At 38.0% G+C, this 21,653-nt stretch overlaps 1 protein-coding gene across 12 annotated transcripts in view; it reads left to right on the top strand.

Moving 5' to 3' along the window:
* PTK2 (protein tyrosine kinase 2) overlaps positions 1-21,653 on the top strand; it is a 203,894-nt gene that overhangs the window by 144,546 nt on the left and 37,695 nt on the right. For 4 of the 12 annotated variants that reach the window (XM_040547367.1, XM_040547368.1, XM_040547364.1 and 1 more), the window contains 3 exons: positions 13,066-13,122; positions 15,581-15,678; positions 18,883-18,967. In XM_040547367.1, coding sequence (XP_040403301.1) covers positions 13,066-13,122; positions 15,581-15,678; positions 18,883-18,967 — 240 coding nt within the window. Of the gene's footprint in view, positions 1-9,393; positions 9,412-13,065; positions 13,123-14,505; positions 14,527-15,580; positions 15,679-18,882; positions 18,968-21,653 lie in introns of all 12 variants that reach the window. The other 8 variants (XM_040547365.1, XM_040547360.1, XM_040547357.1 and 5 more) reach the window with 3 other exon arrangements.

The following is a 21,653-nucleotide window of genomic DNA, read 5'->3' as shown; positions in this document are numbered from 1 at the left end:
TAATCAAGTAGGCTATCTCTTAAATTACCTGAGGATGTGTTAATTATGAGGGAGTAGCTTTGAAAAGTGAAAATAAGCAATTAAATATTCATCATCGCCTTGCTGAAAGAAGAAACTTAATAGCTGTTTTCTTGTAGCTGCTGTTCAGATCAAAGCACTTAAATTTTTGCTATTGAAAATCATGAGTTAATTGAAGGGTTGAGCGTATAGGCTTCTAAGATTTCAGTTAGTTACTGTATTTTTTTTTGTGTTGTTTTAAGTGAATATACTTGAGAAAGAACAGTTTTCTTTTACAGAATCTCAAAACAAGTCCTTTTGAGGGATTGAGTCAGTGTCTCAGTAGGAAATGCATTTCTAAATACTTACACATGACATTTATAATGGAGGTTTGCAGTGTGAAAGAGTACTAATATTGTGATATGTCCCTATAGAGTTAGAGTGCTTGGCCACAAACTTCAGGAACAATTACTGTGACCCAGTGGAGTGTACATCCTTGACTTACAGGGAGGCTACAGCCCCACTTTTTGGGGTTTTGCAACCATTTAGGGGCACATACTCAGAAAACTTACAAAAAGGAGAAAAGATGCATAATGTTTGATTTCCTGCTTTTCAGATTCCTTTCCCCACCCTTACCCTTTTCTAAAGATGCATAGGATTCACCCCTGGCATAAGAAACCCATGTAGACAGACCTTGTGCAAGAAAATAGGTGAGAAGATCTGGAATTCAAATGTTTATCAAATTGCAGAGGTGTAATAGAGCTTCATCACTTAACATTCACTCTCAAATAGCAGCTCTTGCTCCTTCATCAAGCAAGGTTTTTGGGGCACGGAGATAGATAAGCATGAAGCATGATAGGTTTCTCTCTTGATTCATACCTGTGTGGGTTATTTTGGCTGTTAGAAAAAGTGGAAATGACTAGTGCAGTGTTTTTTCATCACCTCACTCATTTAAAAAAATCTAATCTTCAGGGGAAAAAACATACTGCCACCTCAAATTTCCACCCTTTCAATTTTTGGAAGACCACTGATGTACTTTTATTATTGAAAAAGTGTACAGTAGTAAATACTTAATTCATGATCTTTTATTGCAGTCACTTCAGCTTTGCAAATTTAGATATTCTTTGCTTGATGCCTTATATCTGAATTAGTGTCGTGTCTCACACCACAGACTTGCTCAAAAAGGTGGTTTGATGTTAGTTAGTTGTGATACCCCATACTTCTGATGTGTAGGGTGTCACATACAGAAGAATGATAGGCAAACGAGAGCTTTGCTGCAGAAGCAGGGTTAGAGCATAGCATCTAGCAAAATACAGGAGAAACAAGTAGCTGGAGATGAGCCAGTTGTTCCAAGTGGACATCAAAGAAGCTGTAAGGCACAAAGCTGCCCCATAATGACATAAGCAAACCAGGCAAATTAAACCAGCAAATGTCCCTCTGGTTCTTTCTAGTTCCAAAACCTCTGGTTCTTTCTAGTTCCAAAATCAAAACCAATTATGTATTTTTCTTGTATTGCAGTCAGGTATCTTATTTAAAGTATCTCTCCCCAGTGAAAATCTTAAAGTATCTTTCCACAATGAAACCATTGTGCTTAGGTTTCGTACCGTGTTACTAGCTGTTGGAAACACTGACATAATACTGGAATGATTCAAACTGTTGCATTTATAATTCAGTCTCAAGGATTTGTTCTTCTTTTTAATAAGAGTACAGAGAATCTTGAACTTCTATTTTTGTGTTTGGTTTGGTTTTGCCCCCAACTTCTTTGAAGTGCATCAAGAGTGGATGTCCGGACACTGAGTTTAACCCATAGACAGTTTGTTGAGGTAAAGTTGCACGATAATAAGGGTTTTTTCCATAAGGGAGATGTCTTCTGTAAAAATCTCCGAGTTACCCTAAGGAATCAACTTGCTATAAATGAAGTAATGATTCAAGTAGATGCAAAGAAGTGCCACTGGTGTTGTCAGATGTAACTGATACATCATATGGAACAACAGAGGCAACAGATGTACGTAATGCTCGGTTAACCCGGGAGTTACAGGTCAGCAGTGTCTGACAGCTGACAGCATCCAGTGCGAAGCCAGCTGTGGATGATGCTATCTTGGTTTGCAGAATAAGAGCTTTTCTCTGGTGACATTTACATGCCTTAGAGCTAAGGACTTCAAATGAGATGAGCCTTTATAACTTTTGGACAGCTGTAATGTCCTTTGTGCCTTTGATAGTTTAAATCATAAATTAATTCTCCTCTTTGTTTGCAGTGAGACTCCTATTCTTATTTAGACCTCTCCCAATGCTAACATTAAATAGCAAAAATCATAAGCAGGCATTCAGCAAAAAAATCAAACAGTCAGACACATTTGTAGCATTAAACCCCATATTTCGAAAGGAAAGTTTCAAAGTGAGCTCTCCACCACAGTTTGGAGCCAGCAGTAGCTGAAAGGCAGTGTGGAACATGATGTAGTGATCGAAAAGTTCAGGCATTTGTCTGAAGTTTTACAGGTTTGAAAATGAACTTGTTAATGAAAGACGTCTTGTCTTGCTTTTTGAAATGTGTATTAACCTACCTTGAAATACTTCTGGTCTAGTGAAATGAAAACTTGTTCTTTCCAAGTGTTTCAATATTCCAAGGCATACAAAGATTGAAGGTTTCTAAATACATTTTTTTTTTGCTCTGACTTTGAATAAAGACCTTTTCAAACTAGTGGAGAGTGAAGTTGGTTCCAGGAATCTAAAGCAGGAGATTGCTGGACCTGGGAGCCAAGAAACGTTCTCTTATGGCTGTGTGTCACTGAACCAGGTTTCACTACACACCTCTTACTGCATGCGGCTTTTTCTGTTTGTTCTGGTATTCTTTGTCTGTTTTGCCTTTAAATTAAATGTTTCTTGCAGCAGGCATTATCTTTTATTACGTGCAAGCAAGATGCCTACCAGATTTCCCCCAGTTTTTAAGCATAGTAATAATTTTATTTGTCAAATTTTACATTTATGTGTGTGTGTGCATGTATTTATATATAAATACAAAAAGCCCAATTAAATCTGAGCAGAATTTCAGATTTTTTTTGATGTTTTAGTTTAAGTTACTATGACTCACCAGAGGGGAGTAGTGTTCTAGCCGATGGATAGACCCAACTTTTATCTCCCTCTCAATTTATTTCTTCCTTTTACATTACAAAAGAATTCTTTGTACTTGGCCGAGAGTGTGCACTCAGGAAACAGTAAGGCTAAACTATTTGCTGTGTGCAAATAGTACATCTAATTTGTAAGAAGCAACATAGGAGTTTACTATGATTTTACTGACTAGGTTTCCTGCTGTTTTGCTTGGAGTTGCCTTATTAAATGCTTTACTTCAGTCCACAGAAACTTACTTTGGCCAGCAGTTTGTTTTGAAATAGCAACCATTAGCCTTAGGAAGGTGATGCACGTATTTCCTGATATACATATTTCCAAAAATAATAATTTACCCCGTCAATTATATATTATAAGAAGTTCTTCATAAAATGAAATCAATAAAGCCTTAGTTAGCTTGCTCCACTCTTACATAAATCCCTTCCTGACAAAGTTCTTTGGTTTCTCCTACTCCATCCTTGCTCACATAAATATGAATAGGAAGAAAAAATATCAAATGATTGCATGCCTTAGTTAATCGTTGTGCTTCCTTTGCACTAGAAAATTCTCTGGCCATAAATTCTTTCAATTGTTGCTCAAATGTTGCATTATATGCAGAGCTACAGAATAGGGCAGAATAAGTACAGACCGTGGGTGGGCTTATAGAATCATAGAATATCGGGAAGGGATCCGTAAGGATCATCGAGTCCAACTCCTGGCACCACACAGGTCTACCCAAAAATTCAGACCATATGGCTAAGGGCACAGTCCAAACGCTTCTTAAACACCGACAGGCTTAGTGCCGTGACTACGTCCTTGGGGAGCCTGTTCCAGTGCATGACAACCCTCTCAGTGAAGAACCTCTTCCTGATATCCAGCCTGAACCTCCCCTGTCACAGCTTGACACCATTCCCTTAGGTCCTGTCGCTGGTCACCAGAGAGAATAGATTGGCGCCTGCCCCTCCGCTCCCCATTGTGAGGAAGCTGTAGGCCACGATGAGGTCTCCCCTCAGCCTCCTCTTTTCCAGGCTGAACAGGCCAAGTGACCTCAGCCGCCCCTCATATGTCTTCCCCTCCAGGCCCTTCACCATCTTAGTAGCCATTCTCTGGACACTCTCCAATAGTTTCACATCCTTTTTGAACTGTGGTGCTGAGAACTGCACACAGTACTTGAGGTGAGGCCGCACCAGCGCAGAGTAGAGCAGGACAATCCCTTCCCTCGACCGACTAGCAATGCCGTGCTTGATGCACCCCAGGGTACGGTTGGCCCTCCTGGCTGCCAAGGCACACTGCTGACTTGATCATCTTGAAGGCCTTCTCCAAAAGCCAAGACTGGCATTGGGATGTTCTGGTGCTGCTGGATAAAATGATGTGGCTGTGGGGAGGGAGCAGTGACTGGAGAGGTGACGGCGCGTGCTGGCACGAGGCACAGGCCTGAAGGTTTGCTAGGGCCTGCCACGGGATGGTCTCAGCTCATAGCAGATGCTGGTTTTACAGCTTAAGTATGTGTTAACATGGTGGAGCAAAATGAAGGGTGTTTAAACATACAGTCACTGTTTCAGATGTTAAGGCAAGCTGTTTAAGCCATCTAAGTAACAGATCCTAGGCCAGACCCCTTTAATAGGGAAATGGTAACTTACAGAGAAATTTGTCACGTCCTGTTCCCTAGCTGACATGGCTGTTGTTACTACAATTAGCATTTTAAAATTAAAGTCAAAAGGAGTAGTTGTAGTTTATGCAATGGCCTAAGTGTGTAATAATGCTGGTGTGCATACCCTGTGCAGGAGAAATAGGGTCTCTTGAAGAGAGCTTCGTTACAGGGATTGTAGGGTTTTAGCATCCTGAAAGAGGGGCTTCTTAGCCAGTTTCCAGTTTCCGTGGTGTATAAATCCACTCCTAAATATCACTCCACTTAAATCACTTACTATGCCTAATTTCTGATGATGGCAGTGAGGCAGCATCGTAGTTCTTCTCTAAGGTGCTCTTTATGAGCAGATCTTGAGTTTGAAGTGGTTGCCACCCCACTTGTGTCATTTGGCTGAAGTTTAAATTTGAATGAAAAATATGCTGTGTTGAAGGAGATATGCTAAAAGTTCACTTAAATTATGCCTGCATTAATAAATAAACAAATAAATAGAATATGGTACAGTTTATCTATGAGACAAACTTCCAGTTGGTTATCTAGAACAAAATGAAACGTAGCAGGAGCCAACTGTCAAAACACAACAAACAGGAGAGAAAATACTAAGTATATTTACCTGATTTCAGTATGACAACAATTAAGAATGTTCTTAATGAAGACGATGTCAGCATGCAAAAGGGCTGGAATAGCTGTGAATGATGAGGATTATTCACAAGCAAAACTGTGAGCAAGGATGGAAAGACAAATAAGATTTTATTGAATCACTTCTGCTTGCAAAGCACAGTGCTTGCCCTGTATGGTGATTCCTGTACTAAAAATGAAGGTATGCCCTGTGCTCAGCTCTGAAGGAGTTTCTTGTGTAGGGCTTACATTTCCTGGCTCCATTTGAATAAATTGATAAGGGGAAAAGGTGTTTTTTGCCCAAGGATGTAAAGGTTTTTGGTTGGTTTTTCTTTGCATGCTGATTTTATCAAATCAATCCAAAAAGGTAATGCTGAAAAGTGCATGGAATTTTTTAAGATTAAAAAAAAAATACCTTGCTTCTTTTCATTCACAAAAAGGCCAAAATGAACTGTGGTGACAGTCTAAGCTGATTTCCTCCCTGTCAGCACCTAGGAAGTTATTGCATTGATTTCATCGACCTGTAGCGTTGGTTAAACTTCTTCCCCTCCTGTGCTCCTCCTTTGCCATCCATTCTCTTGACTTGAGCAGACACTTTTGTATGGCAAGAAAAATGCTCCTTGCATTGTTAGGTTTGGTTTTTTATTCTTTATGTATAAGCATACTTGCTTTGACAAATACATTCAGTTAATATTTCAGCTCCGTGGTACTTGTTTTACTTCAAAAACCTTGAAAATGCATAGATTTATTTCTTTCACTGATTTTTCTCTGGGGTTTTCTCAAACTGGTTCAGGAATGTATGACTAAAACAGAAAGGGACGTTACGATTTCCAGCCTTGCAGTGCTGGATATCCTAACGAGGAGCTCCAGGAGCAGCTGCCCTCTCGCCCGATGGCTCCCTTTGGAGAACAGGCTGCTGCATACAGAGTGCTGTGGTCTTCTTGATGCACAGTAATTTTAGTGAATACTTAGTATTTGGTAGAGGAACTAACCAAAAAAGGAGTCAGGTGAGGTCTGTTTCCAGCAGCATTTCTAAGCTTTATGGGCATCAGTGTGGAATGGCAGAAACCTGTTAAAGTACCGTTCATTTCAACCAGGTACTCTCTAGGCTCCTAGAAAAGAATTGCAACTTCTTTTTGAACTTGAAAATGCCTCTTTACCAAAATAAACTTTTTCTGTAGCTAGACTGAAGTTGCAGTAAGTTTAAGACAAAGCATTCTGGATTTAATCTAGCAGAATAATTGCACAAGCTATAAGCAGTGGATCATTAACGCAAAGTTTCAAACACAGGAGACAAGTTGATCTGAGCATCGCTACTCATCGGGGCATGATGAATTCAACCCACCTTTGTTATTTCGAAGAGTGCTTCGTAAGAAATGGGCTGGTCAGGTTTCCATCAGCTTCTGCCACCCATGTGCTGGTGTAGGAGTGACAACACTGTGACACTTCAGGCTTGAATTAGCCTTGTAGCCTGAGCAGATGGGTTGAGTTGAAGCATCTCTTCCCTTCGAGACAGCTCGCATTGCTTCCAGCGACTCTATACCTGTTCTTCTCTTTCACTGCAGTGTATCGTGTTCTTTTATTCTTATTTCAGTACCTTTTCAGTAGCCTCTTAAAATATCTGTAGTATTTCTTCCTTTTATTTGTGGATGTCAAAAGCTTCATTATGAACGTTACCCTTAGGTTTGTGTGCATGAAATTCAGCGTGCTGCCTCCAGATTGGACAGTGAACACACTTAATGCAGCTCTAAAGCATCCTGCACATCATCCCTCAAGCTCCAGCCACAAAAAAAGTATGAGTGTAAGACAGTGATTTTTGCATAAATACAGCTGCTTTGGTGGTTCGTAGGTTTCCAGACTCTATTAAAAGTGTCAAGTTTTTTAAATAAAATGGGCTGTAGTTCTGCGCTTCACTGGGCTTCGCTCTCAAGTGGTAGCTGTGAGGGAGTCTTTGGTTGACTGGCTTTTTACATCACCTCTCCTATTTCCTGAGATAGAGGAGAGAGGGAAAAGGCGAAAGCAGAGAAGAGTGTTACAGATGCCAGGAGAAGTAAGAGAAGCAGCTACCCTAAGGTTTTTAGCATCTTGTTTCCTTCTTTGTCACCTTGTGAAATCCACTTTGTATGCTCTCAGAAATCTCTCGTCCTGATAAGCTCTTTGCTAATTCAATGAAGTGTGATGATGAAGAAAGGGGGACTATGCTGAATATCTCTTGGCAAGTCAGGTCTGCACTGGGCATAAAACTCCAGTGACTGATCCCATTTTATAATATGTGTCAGTGGGACAGAGTAACTGTGCTTTTCCTTGTTCTGTGTCACCGTGATATGTGGAATACCTGTTTTGTGTGAAGTTCTTCTCCCTGGGTCCAGAAAGTCAGTGCGTCCATGTTTCAGTCTGGTGACTGCCTCTAAAGTCAGAATTTAACTACAGCACCTTCTAGGAAAACTTAGACAGGGAGCTTGCATTCATTACACGTCTAGGATGGATGGTGTCTGCATTGTGAATGGGTGGTGTATGTAGTTGGCAAAAGTGTTTTTTTTTAAATAGATTCTAATCTCACTTTTAAAAAAGTGAAATGAACGTAGCTTATTGCTGTAGAAAGGAATTTGTAGGAAAATAACAGATGTGCTTTAGAGTTCCATAAACAATTGTGTATCCATTTTGCGTATAGAGAACTGTAAAGTAAACCTTTATTTTTATGTTCATTCATTGTAGATGTTCTCTCCGGTCTCTTTTCTTTTATTTCCAAATAATTTGTTTCTGTTTTTCTCTTTTCTTTTCTTGCCTCTTTGTAAAGGAGTCAATCACTGTCAGCATAAAGTAAAGAAAGCTAGGCGCTTTCTCCCTTTCGTCTTCTGTTCCCATGAGCCGCCGCCTAAGGGTACTGCACTGCTCTTTGTATAGGCTGCCTTATTAACCCAAAAGCTGAAATACTAACTCAGTTACTGTTGGGTTTTTTTGTTTACTACTTGAGCCTCAGGCAAACAGAGTTCCAAGAATAATTTCATTAAATTTCTGCTACCCCTTCATCTCCTGTTGAATTGGATTTTCCTGCAGTCGCAAACTTGCTGGTCTCCATTTTAGTAGGGGACTTCATTTTAAACATTATATGCTACAATGAGAAACGTATTCATATTTTTATTTGTATAGCTATGCAGGCCCCGTATACCCTTGGCGGGTTTTGTTGATATATTTTTCCTTCATTCTTGGAGCCCTGATACAGCATGCTCATGAATGAAATAGAATAGCAACAACAAGCATCAGCTAAGATCACTTTGAATTAAATACTGAGTACAGCGATGCTTGTGGCTGCATACTGGTTCAGCACTTGGGCTGGGCTGGTTTGGCTTCGTTAGGGGTAAGAAGAACCGGAGTAATGAGTGCATTTTACAATATTTTCCTTTTCTTTATAGATAATGTCTAAAGTACATCAGCTTGTGCTGCGGGTATTGGCGTGGAGTAGTGTCATTATCAGAAATGCAGGCCGTGGTGCTCATTTGCATAACTGCACTATGCTCTGTATAATTAATACTTAAATTAGAGGGTGTTTCTTATGTCTTAGCGATAGCACAGGAGTGTCCGTCCTTGGAAAATGTCAGCACCAACTCTAGTTAGCAGCAGTCCCACGTGTATGTGCAAAGCCAAAATGAAATGGCTCATCTGGCCGTAGGAGATCTATTTCGTAGCAAAATTTTGAATTATAGCAGAATTTGTCATTTCTTAACAATACCTTAGGAGAACTAGTTCCACTCCTGGATTTAATTTTTGTGAAATTTTGTGTTTGAAAGTCATTAACTCTGTCTCATCGTACAAGCTTCTCAGGACATATCTTTATCCCTTGGGTTTTAGGTGAGAAGTCTTAAATTCCGCTACTTTTCTGGTTTCTCTTGAGTCAGGTATATAAGATAACTGCAGTCTGAATACTTTTGGATTACTCATGAATTTAATAGTATATTTTCCCCTCCCCTTCTCTGTCCCTTCTCTCTCCCCCTCTGTTTTTCTCTCTCCTTGCATGCCACCTGGATCTGCAGATGAAATTAGTGGGGACGGTAATATGTTTTCTAGTCTGTGTGTTACTAATATGCAATATGCAACTCTGACATCCACATACCACTCAATGCGCATTTCAGTAATCAATTTTACACACATTTTAGTATTAAAAAGCAGTTCTGCATCGGACATGAGCCAATAAACATTGTACTTTACAGGCTGTGCAACTAACACTTTCTGCTAAACTGGAAACGAAAAAGGAAAACCTGTTTCAAACACACAGGGATATGTGGTATTGCATGCGTTTGCAAAGGGAGCTCTGGCATGATGCAACGAAAGTTTCTAGGTTTTCAAGAGTGTCCATTCAGTTTGATTTAAATGGTTATATCACAGATTGGGTTTGGTCAATGAGTGAGTTCAATGGCTGTAATACAGCATGGGAAATGAATCCACTAAGTGATGCTTTAAAGGCATGGTTGCATCATATTGCTCGGTAGTCCACTACTGCTCCTTGCATTAAAGAAGCTATACTTGAGGGATTGATTTAGATTGAATATATGAAATATTAATCAGGTTTCAGCTACTCAATCTACCGATTTTAAAGAGAAATTTAATATTTTCCTTCAAAAGTGTGACACCGTTGTTATAAAATATTATCCTCTCTAAACATTTGAAGTCTTTTTTTTTCCCTGGAAATATTCACTTGCTATCCTCTGAAAACAAGTTTGTTTTTTAGCAACAACAAAAAATATTTTAGCTATTTTTCTAAAGGATTTTATCTGATGTTGGAAAAAAAATCAAACTGATAGACTGGTGTATGTGTCTTTATTCATATAAGTAGGAGGTACTGCTTTTTATGTTCTTTTAATTTGCAAAAGAAGGCAATGAGAAGAAATAGAGATAATGTGGTCTTCCTCTTATTAAACTGTCAAGGGGGTGTATAAATTCTTGTCTGCTTTCTCTCTTTCAGATATAAATCATGTTAAGATAATACTAGTTATTACTTAGAAGTAGTAATGTGTTTCTTAAAAACTCAGTGTTTTATTTCTGTCATAAATTCAGAAACTGCGTTTCAGATTCTACCGTTGTATTGATTTTTATTGGTGTTTACCTTTTAAAAAATAAGGGCTCTGAAAAGAGAATAAAAAATCATGAGAAAGAGAATTTCAAAGAGAGGGTTAAAATAAGGAATGAGCTATTATGGATGTAATACTGATTTTTTTTTCTACTCTTTAATAAATACATTCAGATTTAGTAAGGTTCGACTTGGCTCACCCCTGTATATCACTGACACTGTTTGTCCAGAAGTGGCCTGCTCATTTCTTTCATCTAGAATAATCCAAGCCTGCAGAGCCTCGCCCAGCTGGGTTTTGCTGTATTCTGGACCATCTCTTGGCAGACGTGGTCGTGGTCTTAACAGGCTTGATTATCGTCTCTTACCGAGTGACTGCAATCATGGGGTAAAGCAGCAAGCGAGGGAGGTTGGTTACCCTTGGTGCAGAGCACTTGGAGCACATCACCTGGACTGAATTGTCCTCTAATTCCAAGAAACGACACCAGACATGGATTGGAATCATTTTTTGAATTCTCATTATATAGTCCCCTCCCGGGTGTTAAATGTATAACAAGAAATACTTAATTGCATACATTTTATTTATTCAGATTGGCTACGAAGACCCTTTTCGTTTCAGGACAGTTTGGGGCAGTGTCTCAAAACCATGTAAAGCGCTCTGCAGTGTTCCCTTACTGCTTTTATTACGAATGAACTTCATTAATTTAAAACAGGGAGATGAACAAGCCAAGTCATTTATCATATTTTATAAGCCCTGTCCCGTAATCTAGTGTGACAGATGTTTTCTTTTTCTAAAGGAGTGTGGCACCACTTTTGTTCGTAGGCTTTTAAAATTCTTCTTGAAGATGTTTATATATTTCATTCAGCCCATTTTTTATACATATATGAAGAACTCTTTGCTATTGTCCTCAAATAACAGCTTGTAACAGTAGTTGAAAGTTAAAAACATCTTACAGAATATTGCAAGGAAGCAGAGTGATCCATCCCCGTTACAGTGGTGTAACACTAACGTTTTCTTTCAATCGGATGCTTTTCAGATCAAGCAGGGGCTTTTCTGCAAAAACATTAGTTTATATTAGGAGGAAAAAACATACCAAGAGATCAGTGCCTCTGGGGTATGCTGCCTGTTGTGACTTGGGCGCTGTCTTCAGATTTCATTGAATTTTCATTAGGTGGCTCTGTTTTGCAGTGTCCTAAATAGAAATTGCCTAGCACAAATTTAAATGGCATAAAATTTCCTGATTCTATTTTTACAAGACATGGTACAGGTGTTTGACAGAAAAATCGCTTTAATTTTATTTTAGTAGTACGAAGTTAGGATCATAAATCTCCATTTAATTCTACATTTAATTACTGAAGTGTGGTGAACTTGAGAGGTCACAGGGACCTCTAGTTTCCTAGTTTTTGAGTATTTAGTTTGCCTGAAAACTTGTTTATGTACCTGTAAAATATTTAGGAGCCTTGCTCTGGTTTCAGAAGTGGCTTAATTTGGTTGAAATGAGGGCTGCTGCCAAAAGGGATCATCCAACCTTTGCTTCGTCCCATTCACCATTCAGAAACCATACCTTTAGAAATGATGCAAAGGACGTGTAGGAACATACATATGCTCCAGGGCAGAAGGGGAAAAAAGGGGAGCAAATCATGCCTTTCAGAGGCAGCCCAATACGTGATCGCCTGAAACCAACCATGAAAACCTCAGACTGGACTTGAAATTGCTCATTTTCGAGAATTTCTGTGCATTTAAAGTTGGTGAATAGAATATGCCTGGCAGTGAGTAAGTATCTCACTGTTGTGGATTGGTTTTGTAACCCCTGGAAGAGTTTCTAACCATGACGAAATGACCTCCACACACTGGAAGAAGCTCTTTAGAGCAAGAGAAGGACCTTCTGATGGGGCTTGATGCCATTTAGACCATTTTGAGAACTGGTGATGTAAAAGCCCTAAGTCTTAAACAGGGGAAAAAATACACTGTCATTTTTCTGAAAACTTAGAGAACTGGACGTTTTCAAAAGCAGTCCATGAGATGCCGGTTCTTGACAGCAAAAGTGATAGTGAAATCTCTGCTGAACAAAGGAAATTGAGAGCAATACAGGAAAAATGGGTCTGAGGCGAGAGTGTGACATAAAATACCTCTACGCTCCAAGAGACGCTACAGAAAATTGCTCACCTTTGCCACATTGGCAGCGGGTAGATGCTGCCCTGGAACATCTTTACTGGCTGTTTTGCTTGTTTGACATCAAATACTAGCAGGCTACTATTCACATTTTATTGAAGATGAAGCAATTTAATCCATTAATAATGTTTTATCTTTCCTGTGGTGGGATTTGCTGTTAAAAAGGTTTTCTTCTGAAGTCAACAGTTGAGATTGGTTTCAATTACAGAACTTAGACTTCTCTGAATCCGAATGAATCTTCCTTTTATTCCTTGGTGAATGCATCTATGTGACGTAGTATAATTGGCAGGGGTCATTACCATACCATAAATTATGCATGAGCAAGTTTTATTCACGCTATTGTGAATGCGTCCCGGCGCTGTTGAAGGGGGGGGTTGTTGCATATCACCCTTGATAAATTGGAGATACTGTTTTGGAGAATTGTTTTCATCTGCTTTTCCCGAAATTCTTCAATTCCTCCCTTTACAGAAACAGATGACTATGCAGAGATTATAGATGAAGAAGATACTTATACAATGCCATCAAGTAAGTATGAGAGTTAACGGGAACTTTTTGTCTGGCAGCTTCGTTGGTTTAGCAAGGAGTGAATCTTAGATTTCAGGCATAATGTGTGTGCAAAGAAAATATTCGTGATGATGTTCTAAAAACTCAGATTCAGTGTCTTTCAAGTTCAGGTTATGAAGCAAACAAAAACAAGTTCTTCAGTATTTTTTGCTGATGTCAGTGAGTTCACAGAGAACTTCCTTTTATGTCTCAAAATACAGAATTTTTTATGGTGATGCTGAACACAATGCACAAAGAAAGAACGGATAAGATTTGTTTAACAAGGGCAAGGAATTTAGAAAGCTGCTGCATATTGCTCTGTAACCGTATCTCATCCTTGCTCTGTGTCAGACTTGCTGCTCTCTAATTCCTTGGTAGAAAAAAGTTGTCTGTACCACATGCAATTTTGTTAAAGATGAAAGACTTTGGGAACAAAAATAAAAATGCAAAGTTCTTTCGAGTCTTCATCTTTGAAAGCAAAAAAAGATCATGCATTAGCCACTGCACGGATTTTCTTATAGCATATTTGAATTAAGGTATAATCTTAAACAGGGCAGGGTTAGCTAATTTAACGTGAAAGTCCAGAATGCTGATTTTAACAGCTGAGTGCACAGCTTAGAGTTGCGTTTTGGCAACCTAGGATTTCTCCAGAAGTAGGCAATCAGTTGGTGCTCAGACCTGCAAAAATGTCAGGTTTGGCTAGTGTAAAAGGGGAGGGTGGTGCTGAACTGGTACCACATTCTGCTGAAGAATGATGAATATGGAAGGATTTCTACAGGTTTCCATGTGGCAGGAATGCTCCATAATCACTTCAGTGTTCACAATATAGCATACTGCTGTGGAAAATATTTGAAAAGCAAGAATATATGTTTTCCAGAAATAAACAATGTGTTTCGAATGTCTTGCAGTAAGTCACTACGTGATTCTACTAAAATAATTGCAGGAGCAAAAAAGTACTGTGATAAGTTATATCCTTTATTTTTTGTGAACATATTAACTCTGTATGATTTTTTAAAATCTTTTCATTTAAACTCTCTTGGAAGTAATTACTTGTGGTCCCAGCCCTGGATGATGCTAAACACTTAAGTATGCCTTCAATTCAAAGCCCATAAGATGGGCTGTTCGAGAGAAATCCATGAAGTGAAGCGCTTTGCTTGGATTGAAGTGGGTTCAAGTGTTCAGCTCTCACAGGACTGAGGCAGTAAGATCACAAGAACAGACCCATGACTTCTGCTAATGTAAACTTAAAATTGCATCAGTATATTTCTTCTTTTTTTTTAATGTTAAAAAAATGTTTGTCCTTGCTTTGATTTCAAGAAGCTATATCTAAGTAAGCATTTGATTTTTCTCTTAATTGCACCGCAGAAAGCTATGGAATAGATGAAGGTAACAGGAGACCCTTTCCCCATCCCTGTATGCTTGCAATTTGGAATGATGTGGAATTTTTAAGTTTACTATTCACTTTCATTTAATAAACATTTATTTATAGTTAAACCAGCTAGCTTTGGGATTTTAAAGAGGAAAATGCAGTACTTAAAACAAGAAATGAAAAAGGCATTTATCATTGTCTTATCCAGCTCTAGGTGACGTTTTTTCTGTAGCGTTAATGAAGACAAAATAATCAGTTATGAAGTCCTAAGCTGGTAGATTATATTTTTTTCTCTGAATAAAATAAGTAGAGGTGAAAACATATACTGTACATGCTTTTCTGCTAGTCCTGAAATATTTTTCCGTGTCTGCTAGAAATTAAATTGCAAATGAAGTAATTCAGTTGCAATTGATTAAATGTTTCGCTGAAGTACCGAGACGTTTTCATCAGAAATATTCTCAGTCTATTAAACAATGGAATTAACAAAATTGCATAAGTTGCAAAGCATTATATCAATTTTACTCCAATTACACACTGATGGTGGTGTAGTGCACTCAAAATTTTGCTCTTTCATTTTATCTTTGTTTGCCACACTCTTGTTTCTGTATTTTTTTCTTGCAGTTACCTCTTTAAAAATTCTCCTGGCTCATTTGATGGTTCCAAGATCTAAAATATCACATAGTGGAGTTCTCTTAAACATATAAAGTTACGTGGGCTAAGCCTGTGTTTATTATCATCTGTATTGCCCTAGGCTGTTTGTGTTCTTTGTCTTTGACTAGCTATAATTAAGAAAGATTTAATTATGTCTATTGCAATGAAATAAATAATGCATAATAGTTCATTAACAAATCAGATTTATCAATTGCTTTTTCATTGCTTTGATTCAAACATTTGTTTAAGAGGTTTCCACTGTGTATACGGCATTTTTATAGGTTGGTGTGCAGCAGATGTTAATCTTAGTTATTCATATGTGAGACATTTGAGTGACTTACTTTGAGTTTGGTATCTTGTGGATTGTTCATTTGCTCTTCATCGGAGATCTGATGTTTTAAGTGCATTATATTCTTGTAGCCAGAGATTATGAAATTCAAAGGGAGAGAATTGAGCTGGGGCGCTGCATTGGTGAAGGACAATTTGGAGATGTACATCAAGGAGTTTACATGAGTCCGGTAAGCCTTACTTCTGAAGTAAATCACAGACAAACAAAAGGTTTCTAGTTTAAATAAATAAATGTATGCCTCATATGCCTTGAACTGTGTCTTCCAGAACAAGTACATGTTGACTCTCTGGTTTATCAAAATAATCAGCATGTAGTGCATATTTTTCAGTTTCCAGGTTTGTAAAAAAGGAGCTCCAGAGTGGCTTCTCTGCTCCTATATCCCTGTTTGTTTGTTTTTTTACAGATAAGGAAATGAATCAAAAATGCCAACTAAATTATTCAGGTCCTTATCAAAGCCACTGGCAGAGTTGGAATTCCAAGTCATTGCTTTTAAACCCCAGCAATACACTTCTTTGAGTGTGTCCAAGCATGGGAAGCATGAACTCTGGCCATACTCTGTTGAGTATTCAGTGCTCTAGAACTTTTTTCGGAAGTTTAAAACAGTATCTAAAGGTGTGAAGCCTGAGCTCTGTTTAGGTCCAGGATTCAGTGCAGAAGCTGCTATTTGTGTCAGGATAAAGTAATCTAACTTAATCTAACTGTGCTGAAATATAGAGGAGAAATTGTAGTCTGTTATGCTGGAAGGGCAGTAGCCTACAACAGAGGGACAGTAACATTGAAAAATGTCTGTTTTGGCAGTAAGCATCTCTCTCTTGCTCTCTAGTTTACATGTTAATAAATCTACTATCTTTTCTTGAAAGAAAATGCTGTCCACCTCTATTACTTTTTGTCTAGGAAAAAATTGGTTTTGTTAAGTCAGTGTGTGTCTGGCAGATTTTTGAAACTGATTACGTTCTTTAAGGAATTTTTTACCACATACAAGGAACTTGAATATGTAAAGGGATAATAGTAAGGTATCCTTACATTTTTATGTAGTAGTCATAGATTGAAACGTAAACTTCTGGAAGAAATGGTACGACAGGTAAAAAATCAGTTGCAATAACACGATAGCCTTCCCATATTTGTATGTATTCAGCTCACATGTAAAAAAATTGGGGTGATTTCTGGCATCCTGTTCTGTTGGCTCAAATTCCAATCTGAAAATCGTTTTTATCCCTGTTCATTGGACTTGTAAAGTTCTTACTCTATTGATTGTGCAGTATCCACATCTTCTAGAAGGCTGCTTGCTACTAAATATTCCCGAAATACCACAACCAGCCTGCATTTATAGCATGCTGAATGAAAAATGTATGCATACATATACATACAGGATCCTATTGCTCAGGTGTAAGCTGTTCAAATAAGACTGTCTTTAAAGGCTTATTTGCTCTGGAATTAAGCCAAAGGTGTCATTTAAAATGGCGATGTTTGCTGCTCACTGAACAATCTGGTACCTGTCTGTTAGATCCTCACTGTTTTGGCTCCTTATCCAAAAATAAAGCATCAGCAAAACCCTGATAAGAGTCCTCTTTCTGTATGTTATTGTGCTGCGTATCTGGAGTCTTTGGTGGCTTCAGGCACTAAAACTCTTCCTTTTGATGTTACTACTGATATATAAGACGTTGAAAAACTCTGTCTGTAGCCCGAGGAGAGAGGGATTGGTCTGGCAGGGCTCCAGAGGACTCTTCCAACCCTGATTTTTGAATCCTGATTTCAGAAGGGAATAAAATCTTCATTTACCACCAGGTTTTCAGTCAGTTTATGGCCATGTTTATGTATGAGAGAAGGTTTTTGAGCAACATTTTCATGCAAAGTCAACCTGAAGAGCTATGTTGTGACTGACTCTTAGCAAATGGACATGAAGCCTGCAAAATACAAATATTATTCTAATTCTGGTAACACTTGTGTATAAAAATGGATTTAAAATAGGACAAGGGTGTGCAGACGCAGGACAATTCTGTGAGTACTGGGCTGTCACAGGCCTTAAAAACCAGGCCAGGACACGCATTTACCCTGTGCCCCTTCGGGGAAAAGGTGGTGTGTAATTTTCCCATTAGAATCATAGAATCACCAAAGCTGGAAAAGACCTTCAAGATCATCTGGTCCAACCATCACCCTACTACCAATGTCACCCACTAAGCCATGTCCCTAAGCACCAGGTCCAACCTTTCCCTAAACACCCCCAGGGACGGTGACTCCACCACACTGTTCCCAATTTCATACAAGGCCCTGGTCAGGCCTGGATCAGGATTAACTGTAAAACACTTCAGCTGCTTTCAATCCCTGAAGAATTCATCGGAGTGATGTCTTAGTACGGCGTGTAGCAGTGGGGACGTGCCATGTTGCTGTGCTGGAAGAGATTGAGGTACCCGTGGTGGAGCAGCTTCTGCTGGGCCCATGCAGAGCTATTCTTGCGAGAGCTAGGAATACACGAGCTTTCCAGCTTGTAATGCAGGTTACTCACTTGATAAATTGAGATTTAAACTTTTAAAATACCATTTTCTAAGTAAATCACAGTGTTTTGAATTCTACTGAAGCTCAAATGCCTAAAGCTTCTTTACAAAATAGAAGGCGCTTAAAGCTTCTCCATGCTGTCTGGGACTTAGAAAAGGAGTGTTTGTAGAGGACACCAAAGGAAGAGAACATGAAAGATGCCGCCTGAGCCAGGAGGCCTTCTTTGGGCTTTCTTAGAGCTTCTCATTTTTCTGTATTCAGAGGATAAGCAATCAGATGCTAAAATCTGTTTCTGATTTTGAATACATGTGTTGTGTTAAATCAGTTTTAAGCACTCGATGTAACTGATTGTAAAGCTAATTTATAAAATATTTCACTTCCCTTTGGAGTTTGAGCTCAGTTGAAAAGTTCAATTAGTATGCATCCTGTTAGCAATCTGCTTAATAGGAAGGATTTGAGTCAGTCAGAATTATAGCCAGTCTTTGCACTGCACAGCCACAAACGGTCATTTATTTGGCTTTCCAAGTTACTTGCTTGCAGAAGCCAAGTGTGTTTTTCAGGCATGTATCTACTTGTTTTCCTTTGCTTTTGCTAAATATGCTCATAGTTTACTGTCCTCAGTAGCCCTGGAACACTTGTAGTACTACTTACTTAAGTCAGTCATCTTTTATCACAATTTTTGTTTGAATTAATATACTTTAAATCAGATTAATTTTTCCAAGACTCGTTAGATATAAATGTACACTAAGTGTCTTGCTTACAGTAATATTTTATCATATATATTTGCAAAATTAATTTCTTAACTAAAGTACTAGAATTTTACAGGAGTTAGCCTTTTTGGTGGGCTGAATTTCAGTTATTTCTAATTAATGTGTTTCAGGAAAACCCGGCTATGGCTGTTGCAATCAAAACTTGCAAAAACTGCACCTCAGACAGCGTTAGAGAAAAATTCTTACAAGAAGCCTGTGAGTATTAAATTATTTCTTTCGGGTTAGCTTCTGTAAATGGTCCTTGGAAAGACTTAGCAACCATTTGTGCCAGAAACTTCTGATACTAATTTAAATGTTTTCTTAATGTATAACATAAGCTTTGTCCTGTCCTGCAGTATGTGCCAGGAAAACTGCTTTATATCCTGGCGTTGCCTGTGTATATGATTATATGTGGATTATTTGATTTTCCAAGTTGAACAGTGATATCTGACTCCTGGAAGACTTCAGAAACAGCTTTGGAATGTCAGAGATCTGATCTTCTATTTCCTTCTCCTCAATGAATTTTTAAAATAAAATCAGGTAGCATTTGTTTCAGTGTGGTACACTATCTTTAGAAGGTCAGGTTGTTGTTCTTGTTAAAAAAAGTTGCTAAAATGTTATGTATAATACTTACCTGTTTTGAAATTTCAGAATTAAAAATTCTAGTAGAATAAACAATTCTTCTAAATAATTGCCCACAAATATTGCATTCCCAAAACATATCTTTCATACACGAGGAAGGCTTGTTGTAGAGAATACCAACAGAAAACTTTTGAAAGAATATTGTAGGTGCCGATTTCCATAATGTTTGGTTTTGTAAGAAAATTATGGTATGAGACATAGACCTTAATTTTTGCCTATTATCCTCCACTATTATGTATATAAATCTTGTAAAGGTATTGTGTTATAACAATAAATTAATTGGTTATGGCCGGATGTTACTATATTCTCTTACTCAGTAGTCTTTTGTTTAAGAATTTTTTCTGATTGTTCAGAAAACATGTTCATAGCTAATGGCTTATTATTTTTGAATGTCAGATTTTTCTTATATTACTATAATTCTTTCAACTACCTATCTGGCTGTTGGAAAAGTAAATAGCACTGTTTATAGTAATAACATAGCAGTCAAAGGTAGGCTGCTGTCTCTTAACAACATAGAAAATAATTGCTCATTGAATGCTGCTTATTAGACCTTGAGCTCAACAGATCAGGAAATACCAGCAGAGTAGACAGGTAAATAGTGCTTTTCAATTTTGTTTTAATCATTTTTCTTCCTTTTTTATTCTAATTCCATCCATTCCCTTTCTCTTGTTTGTGTTCAGATTGCAAACTCTGAGAAGACACTGCCACTTTGTAAGAGCACTCAGAAAAAGCCCAAATCCAACATCTAGCCAGAGTTTCACTATTTCACTAAAGAGCTTCATGCATTTTTTTTTCCTTTAATAACACATACATATGTAAACCCTGCAGATTCAGAACTTCTAAGTATGACATAAAGACAGTCCTAGTAGTTTGGGGGTTTTAGTTGTTCATAGTGGATTTTCCAGTGCTGAAAAGATGCTGTGTTGATTCTTGCAAGAAGGAAGACGAACTGCCTGGGGTTTGGAGATCTTTCTTGATCTTCCACTGGTTTTGGTAAATTGCTCCTTTCTGCAAGTGGTTCATTCCTTCTGGAAAGGGAATCTTCCTCTTGGCTCTAGAATCTTGATGGCAAAATGAATTTTTGAGTTTGTCAGTTAACACTGATTGAATTAGTCTCTCAGATACATTTTCCAACAATGGAATATATTATGCTTAAAACTTAAGACCATAAGAAGTATAGAAATATGTATGTTGATTTCCCCTCCATCACCTTGTCTTCCCACTTCATTTCTACATCAAAGAAGCAATATTTTCATGTTGTAAAACATACTGCAAATTTCATTGAGTTAGATTAGTATAAGAGAGCCCTAAAGGTAAATAATTGGTGGTGTTTTGGAATATACACTTTATTTACCAAGATTTTAATACTGAAGTAGGATTCAGATAAACTTCCCTCTCTGAAATTCCTTTTACTTCAAAAGTGAGGAGGGGAGTTCAATGATTTAGGAACCTGGTCTCAATTCATTGTGGTGTTTTACCAGTTTTTATTGCCCAGTTGGCATGTCACAGCACGTTCTTTATTCCTGTTCATTAATGTGGTAAGCTAGGTCCTCGATAGGGTTGTTTGTTTCATTGATTCTTTTCCTGATTTATTCATAGCACATTAATATTTTAAAGAATATGTTCTTAGTTTCCCTCTTTACAGTAAAATATATTAGTGAAATATTGTGGGATTAAATAGCATTGTCCAAGGGTTTTTCTTGGGATTTTTAGTGTTGCAAGAGGTATTGGCTATACTGCTGCTGTATATCAGAAGTAGAATTCAGAGCTCATCAGAACATGAATCCAAAACCACCTGCTGTTTTAGCTTATAATTAATTAAAAGCCAAAATACATTTTTCTATATTCTTTTCAAATTCTATGTGAACTGAAGCAGACTTGCCAGTTTGGTAATTGCTGTGTATTTCTGTTGACAGCATACACTGTAAATGTAAAAGAGAGACTACTTTAAGATTAAATTAAGGATGCTTGTTGTGCTTGTGTTGGAAGATAAAAACGTAATCAGAGGACTGATGTTTTGTTTAACCTACCAAATAGACCTCCCCAGAACATTAATAAGCATTCGTACATCTTACTGCATAAAATATACTGACTGCGCTGCTGAGACTGAAAAGTTAATTAAGCCCATAGAAAATAAAATCAGATGTGAACTTAATCATCAAACGAGGTTGTGTGTCTATGCCATAAACTGACACATTTTTTTCAGACATTGAGTTATACATACTGGTTTTTCCTTCCTCCTGTTCCAATAGGTTAATAG

Source organism: Cygnus olor, chromosome 2 (assembly GCF_009769625.2).
Source record: "Cygnus olor isolate bCygOlo1 chromosome 2, bCygOlo1.pri.v2, whole genome shotgun sequence".
NCBI classification, from domain to species: domain Eukaryota; kingdom Metazoa; phylum Chordata; class Aves; order Anseriformes; family Anatidae; genus Cygnus; species Cygnus olor.
This window is presented reverse-complemented; position numbering and strand designations above follow the sequence as displayed.